The 7,937-nt window shown below is 45.0% G+C and overlaps 1 protein-coding gene across 1 annotated transcript; it reads left to right on the forward strand.

Moving 5' to 3' along the window:
- The first annotated feature begins 4,458 nt into the window (after positions 1–4,458).
- LOC104946097 (cyclin-dependent kinase 5 activator 1) lies at positions 4,459–7,917 on the forward strand. Its single transcript, XM_010771853.1, has 2 exons — positions 4,459–4,882; positions 5,956–7,917. Exon 2 carries the CDS (start codon positions 6,113–6,115, stop codon positions 7,103–7,105), a length of 993 nt encoding a protein of 330 aa, XP_010770155.1. The 5' UTR covers positions 4,459–4,882; positions 5,956–6,112; the 3' UTR covers positions 7,106–7,917.
- Positions 7,918–7,937: the final 20 nt, after the last annotated feature.

Genomic DNA, 7,937 nt, shown 5'->3' on the forward strand with positions numbered 1-7,937 from the left:
GGCAGATTTAGGTGGCTCAAGATGCCTATGGGAATCAGCCCAGCACCTGAGATTTTCCAGCGGATGTGCGCTGATGTCTTAGTGAATAATCCTAAAAAAAGAAATTTACAGTTAAAAAGTATTATGTTAATAAAGTGTCAAATGCTGTCGACACTAAAGAAAATTTAGGGGGGGTTTCAGGAACTCAGTGTAGTGTAGTCACTGGTATAGTCACACGTATCAGGACGTTCATGACACCGGATTGTGACCCAGCCGGTCCGAGACCATCCAGTGTCAGACCAACACCACAAGTGTGTACTGAGACAGTCCTCCAACACATTGTCAAAAGACCTCAGCACACTTCACAGGTTGTCAGGTGGCTGATGCCCGACAGTGTGAGCCCATGACACGGGACCAGGGCAGAGTCGCCACTGCCTAGCTAAGGAGGAATCTTGTGGAGGTAAGAGGTCGACGTGGCACCATCCTGGACACCAGTTGTCCGGAGGGTGGTGTCATCGGCAGGAGGTCTAGCACACACCAAGGCATTCCGACTTGAGATTGGGCCAGAGGGACAAACTCGTGTCAGGTACAGGAATCGACAAGGACAACATCATACACCGAACGAAGAGGACGGGACAGTTAGGCGAGAGACCACAACAGACAAAGTGGAGCCCAACATCCTCTGACAGGGCTCGTCCATTCATCTCAAGACCAAGGAGGACGATTCGTCAGGGACTCGGCCGGAAACATCAGTCAGGAACACTCATCCAACCACACGCCACTAGGTTGTATCGGTCCATGCCCAGGGAACAAGGCGGCGGGGATCGAAAGTCGTAGTCAGCAAAACGTCAAAAGTGTGGCGCCTGAGCCGAAGGGCAACGAGACACCCATTAGGTCCTCTGCTGCAAAAACACGAGCTTGAGAGGGTGTCGGCTGACTTTGCGACCTTGAGAACCCTGCTTATGACCCGCGCGGGTAACAGGCTGTTTCTCTTATTCGCCCTTAGGGGGACTGCGCCTTTTTCACTCGAAACGTCGAAGGATTAGTGTCATGAAACTGAAACATAGTCCATTCCATGAAGTTGAAGGGTTTTCAACCTTATCATCAGGTGACATTACTCCATCAAGAATAGCAATTTCCATTTGTTTAGACCATGGTTGGAACCGGGTACCAGACGGAACAATGGAGTACACCTACATCACAGAGAAAAACAACAAAGGCACAGTTGACTAGACGTTTACAGTGTAAAGGGATACTTGAAAAATAGACAAGTAAGTAAGGGCCGGTCATCTGTGTAAGAGACCGGTGCGGACTCCGTACGGAGGTGTGGGTCCACTCTCTCCACCTAGGCCGCCCCACTACAGGGAAAACACACTTATACACCACTACTGTCGAGAGAGGGGAGACTTCTACTACAGTAGGACATATGAGTCCAAGGAGGACCTTACTCATTCATCACGTATTATAGATAGCCACACAGACAGAAGAATACAAATCCGGGTAGGGAAGACTTACCACAACGATTCACAGACCGATCGCAAAACAGAGGAACACAACTCGTCTCGCCTAACACGAGTCAGAGAGAAGTCTCTATCCGTTCATCCGGGGCTGGTATAACTGGCAGAGTTGTTAGAGTGAAGGTGACAAGGACGGTCTACTCAGAGAGACCATTCATACGAGATGAGTTACATAGACGTTCATTGTACAGTGCTGGACCCTGTATTTAGTGTAGTTTTAGTATAGAGACTTCAGCCTCGTTGTATGCAACCTCAGAGAAACCACGTGAATTGTCACCGAAAGAACTGTTACAAGAGGTTGCCGAATACCAGTGAGACATGACAGTGAAAGGCCCGGTATGCACATAACTACTTGAAAAAGGTACGGTATCTGTTATCGATTTGTAAGAAAAAGATAAAACCCGTATCGGGGAAGACCCAACCACAGTCACGAGACGAGGGCTTACGATGTCCAAAGGGAAAAACTCAGTCACGACGAGAGGGTCGGGGCAAAGACTTCGTAGTGTGACCGTTACAGTCAAGGAGAACACCCAGTATCATGAAGTCATGACCACAAAACCGATATAACAGGAACTCGGACGACTTACGGAAGAAGCACGTAAAGACAGGTAAGGTGTATAAAAGGAACACACACTCGACAGAGTGTTAGAGTGTTAGTAGACTGTCCACAAACATCTTAAATCTCTCTATTAAATGGTAACGGTAGTCAGAGACATGTGGGAAGTGCAGTCAACCAGAACCGTACAGAGAGTGACGGGACTAGAAGAGCACCCAGTTAAAAGTCAGGTAGACCGACAGTCGTCCACAGGTTATATACCGTGGAGGACGACGGAGTTGGACTTAAAGAGACGTAAGTCGAACTATAAGAAAAGAGACGGTAGACGAAATCTTTGACAGAGTTAATAGTAGCACCAGAAACTTCCGGTAAAGAACACACAGTGGAAGAGGACACTAGTTATGCAGTAGTCGATACTACATCTACGGACCGTCTGGGAGGTCACGNTCCGGCTCTTGTTCCTGGTTGTTGTGAATTATCCAATCCCACAACAATGTCAGAGAAGGGACAGTCTCCCCTTTGGTTTCTCTGCTGCAGAAACAGCATGTCCTTCAGTTCAAGCTCGGACCTGGTGATGCAGAATCAGGCAAAAAAGAAACTTGTCAATTATCATCATTTTGTAATTGGTGATTTTTAAATTGTGCGTAGAAATGTGTGTTACCTGAGCAGGTGAGATGCAGGCAGGGGCGGACTGGCCATTGGGAATACCGGGAGTTTTCCCGGTGGGCCGGTGCCGGATATTATCATTATTTTTTATTCTGCCTCATTTTCGCCCCATTTACATTAATAATTGAATAAAGTAAACAGCCTTTGCACCCCGGGCCGGCAACATTTTGCATTTGCCCTGTACGATGGCCGCTGTAAGTGATGAAAGTGGGGGATGTTGACTTATCAGACGCCCGCAGCTCAGCCAAAGTGCGATCGAGCCTCGGAGCGAGCAAGAGAGAGACAGGGCGTGCATCGGTAACACGGATTGTTGTTGGATTGAGGCTGATAACTACAGCTCAGTGCGGTAAAGGACTATGAGGGTTTAGATAGTTCACTTTAGTCTAAGTTATCTCAGTGGGTCTCAAACGGTTTGGTCACAATTTATGTAAACACATATTTCCAAGGTACACCTTTATAATTATTGGGATAAATAACAACAGGTTTGAAATCATTCCAATGTATACTATAGGACAGTAACTAAAAAATATCGTTTAAAACTGGAGATATTAAAAAAAATGCATGAATAAATAAATGTTTACTAAGTAAAATAAGATATGAATGAACAACAAAAATAAAATATGTTACATTTATTTGTTATTGGCTTTGGTAGGTTATTGGTTATGTTCACGTACTTATTTGGTTATTAAAATGTAAACCTATTTTCTTCATTTGGGTGTTTTAGAGTTGTACTCCCTAGATCTAGTCTCTAGTAATTCTGCTCAAAGCGCACCAGATTCAAGCATTTTACTTTAAAATGTTAAAAAAAAAATCTACCCCCGGACCCCCTAGAGAGGATGTGATGTCCACCCCCCAATTAAAACATGTTCAATAATGAATACATTTTAAACCTTCTTCTTTATGTATATAAACAACATGTCAATACGTTTCAGTTGTTGTAGTTTATTGGTCTTTTGTAGAGATTTTTAATTTATTCTTTATATATTCTATTGTTTATTGCTTGGAGCAGGGGGGGGGGCACCAAATCATAATCTCGCCTAGGGCACCAAAATCTCTAGGGCCGGCCCTGCATGCCCTCATTGGTCATGTGCGCGTTCGTTTGTGTCGGAGGCGTTGGAGGAGGGGCTCTGTAAGGAAATTGCAGATTTTCTCCGGTTGTGTATTTTCAAATTGTAGTGCACTCGAGCTGGTTTCTCCAAAATTACCTACCCCATCTTGAAAGATACATTTTTTCCATAAGTGGTTTTAATTGTATTTGTTTTGCTTAATATAATTATTATTATTTTGTTTGAAAATTTAATTTAGTTTAATATAATTATTCAATAATATATTATGCTTTATTTTTCTAAATATAAATATTTTTTGCTTAATGATGTGATTTTATTTAGCATTATTTTATTAATAAGTTTTAATATATAGTATATATAATTATTTAACTTCTGTTTTCTTAGATTATTTTTTATTCTTGACAAATATGCATCAATAAAGTTTATTATGGGTTTATCTTAACACTTAAAATTACTCCTGCTTCAGATGAAATGTGTGTGTGTGTGTGTGTGTGTGTGTGTGTGTGTGTGTGTGTGTGTGTGTGTGTGTGTGTGTGTGTGTGTGTGTGTGTGTGTGTGTGCGCGCGCGCGCGCGTGTGTGTGTGTGTGTCGTGTCCTGCTCAGCCTCTAATGTGAGACATCGCGCTCAGAGATCGGGACCGATCAGCGGTCAGTAGCTGACTGAAGTGCTCCGCGTCCGGACTCACAGATGCACCGGAGACCGGGATCAGAACCGGGGGAAGTCAGAGGTTCTTTACGCTCCGAGATGGAAAATATTGAAAAGACTCTTTGAAAGTTTACATTTTGGACATGGAGACAGAAGCGAACAGACAAATAATCACAACAACGTCCGCCTGAGGTTCGGTGCAGCGGAGGATGACACCGGCACCGCCTGGCGAGCACCGACGCGTTGATCAACACTTCCACATCTCTGGAGAAGAGTAGGTAAAAGCAAAGAGCGACTGTCTGCCTCTGGTTCTGCAGAAGGACCAGCATCGCTCTCTCTGCCAGCTCTGCTTACCGGCTGCGCAAACAGCGCGCTTGTTTTGCGCTCCTTTATATCTTTGCACCATCGCAGACTGCGGCAAAAAACAAACCCGGACATCTCGTTCAAACAGGTAAGCGTCAAAGCAGCCTTAAGTTTGACAGCTATGGAGACGAAATGTTAAGACAAATGTTGCTGTTTTTAAAGTAACAGCGTTTTCAGCTGATTTTAAAAATAGAACATCTTGATAAAGAAGGAAAAAGTGTGCGTAAAATGTGCTCTATTCACCATTTTGGCTCATGCATGGATATATCCATTAAATAGTTTTAAATCAAGGAATCTTCACGGGTTCCAGAGAATAGTAGGTCATTGATTAAGCCTTTAAAATCCATTTTTTTCCTCTTAGAGCTCGGAACACATTGTCTTATCCTGACTGTCTGAGTATCACACATATATTCTGTATAAAACACAACCCTCCAGTCAAATATTGTGACAGGAATTTATACACATTTGCCCAAATATTCTACCTAGGATGTTTGGAAACATTAGGATCCCCTCTTTCTAATTGCTTTTGGCTGCACAGGATGAGCTTGTAATGGTAGGAGAGGCAGATGTTATTATACTCTACGATATGTGGCTAGAGGCGTAAGAAGAAGTAATATCACAGTGTAGGAATACTCTGTTACAAGTACAAGTCATGCAATGCAAATGTTACTCAAGTAAAACTACAAAAGTATTAGCATTAAAATATACTTACAGTACTGAAATGAAAAGGACTCATTATGAAGATTGGCCGATTTTATTATATTATATATGATATGTTATGATTATAATTATTGATGTGTTATTGTGTTTATCACAGCTGGTAAAGGCTGAGCATGTTTTAATGACTTTGTATGATGTCAGGTGTTACTAAAGTCTTATTTATGTGCTGATGTATATTTCAAATAATGAATCCCATCTGCAAAGTAACTAAAGGTATTAAATAAATGTAGTTGAGTAAAAGTACAGTGTAAACTCTGAATTGTAGTGGATAAGAAGTACAAATTAGCAACAAATTAAATGTATTAGAAGTATCTCAAAATTGTACTTAAGTTGTGTACTCGAGTAAATGTACTTAGTTACTGCACTGTTTGTGGCCCATGTGGATTTAAAGTGAGATTAGATGTTACTATGTTGTGTTTAAACCCTCTCTTCCTGTTGCAGGTCTCTGCAGCCACGCTCGTTCAAACATGACTGCCCTCTTGTCTTCATGCTGTTTCCCTGATGAGAGTTCACATCTGCTGGATATTAGGAAGTAAAAGAGCTTTGCTACAAACTCTCTGAACAGCATCAGCAAGGCAGTATAATCTGTGGACTCACCATGGGCACTATCCTATCCCTGTCCCCCGGCTTTCGGAAGTCAGGCTACTATGACAACCGTCCGGGCTCGCTCAGCCACTACCCGAGCATCAGCAGCCGCTCCCTCAACAGCCAGAAAGAGCGCGGGCTGAAGAGGGGGCAGTCCATCTTCCTCCCGGCGCTGACATGGAAGCGACTGGTGGCTTCAACCAAGAAGAAGGGTAACTCCAAGAAAGGCTCCGGTGGTCAAATGGCCCTCGGGGACCCTCTCAACAACAACAACAACATCAACATCTACCAAAAGGACCCCTTGTTGCACCTCAACCGCGAAAATGTGAAGAAGTCGTTGTCCTGTGCCAACCTGTCCAGCTACGAGGGCCCAGCAGGTCTGGGTCTGGGGCTCGGCTACGGCATGGGGCTGGGCCAGGGCCACGGATACGGCTACAGCAAATCACAAGTGCTCTCCTCTGTGAAAAAAGTTCCCCAAGGGACGGCGACATCGTCCCCAAAGCGCGTCATCGTCCAGGCGTCCACCAGTGAGCTGCTGCGCTGCCTGGGGGAGTTCCTGTGCTGTCGCTGCTACCGGCTGAAGCTCCTGGCTCCCGCCGACCCTGTGCTGTGGCTGCGGTCCGTGGACCGCTCGCTGCTGCTGCAGGGCTGGCAGGACCAGGCCTTCGTCACGCCCGCCAACGTCGTCTTCGTCTACATGCTGTGTCGAGACGTGGTGGATGGCGACGTTGTGTCGTCGGAGCACGAGCTGCAGGCCATCCTGCTCACCTGCCTCTACCTGTCCTACTCCTACATGGGCAACGAGATCTCGTACCCGCTCAAGCCCTTCCTGGTGGAGGCGGGTAAGGAGGCCTTCTGGGACCGCTGCCTCGCCATCATCAATGCAACCAGCGCCAAGATGCTGCGCATCAACGCGGACCCGCACTATTTCACACAAGTATTTGCTGAACTCAAGAGTGAGGGCGGCTGCGGCCCTCAGGACTATAGTCGGTTGCTGGATCGGTGAGAAGAACTTTGCTGATCACAGGCCTTTTTGTACACTCATGCACATGTATACTTGCACACTGAAGCATACATTTGTCTCATCGGATTCCTTATCTTCTTCTGCTGGAGGAATGTCGGCCTATCTATAATAAATGTAATGATTATATCTCTGTTCTCCCTTGCATCTTCAACAAAAAGGAATTATAAACATTCTCCCCAAGATAATTGGCATAAAAGAAGCTCACAGTTTTGCTTTTATTTTCCTTGTCCTGGAATATCCACCTGAGTTTACTTGAATTGAAGAACCATTTGGCCCATCTGTCCAGTACGTGGTCCCAGCTGCTCCTCTGGATCTGCACAACCAAGCCTCCTATCCTCTATGAACTTCTCTGAACGTGCTCAATCAGTGCTTAGGACAATAGGATGCCATCATCCCTCCACCAATACCATCAAGGATTCTTCAACATTTGCATTCTAAACGTTGGAGTGGATTCACAGAAGAATAAAACAGACAATATAATCCTCCGAGGCCAAGTTACATTTTCCAGGGCAAAAAGAGGAGACATGTTGACATCCACTGCTGGCTAAGCCCCATGTGGCAGCAGTAAGAAGTGAGTCAGAGTGACGGGGACAGCTGAGAGGGCCATGTTAGGTCCTGCTGTGTGGTCAGTAAAGCAGAGCAGAGTTTTGTGGAGCCTTTTGAGGGGCGTCTGACTTGAGGGGACAGTTGCTGTTTTTTTTATCGTTACTCATTCAAGCCTGCATCTGTGTTTCCATTTTATCTCAGGAGACTCTCCTGGTGGGAGCATAATTTGAGATGGATGTGTGTGTGTGTGTGTGTGTGTGTGTGTGTG

Source organism: Notothenia coriiceps, unplaced genomic scaffold (assembly GCF_000735185.1).
Source record: "Notothenia coriiceps isolate Sejong01 unplaced genomic scaffold, NC01 NC01_scaffold00010595, whole genome shotgun sequence".
NCBI classification, from domain to species: Eukaryota; Metazoa; Chordata; class Actinopteri; order Perciformes; family Nototheniidae; genus Notothenia; species Notothenia coriiceps.

Excerpts from the sequence above, each read along its gene's own strand:
- LOC104946097 (XM_010771853.1), top strand. The coding sequence starts at position 6,113 with ATGGGCACTATCCTATCCCTGTCCCCCGGCTTTCGGAAGTCAGGCTAC.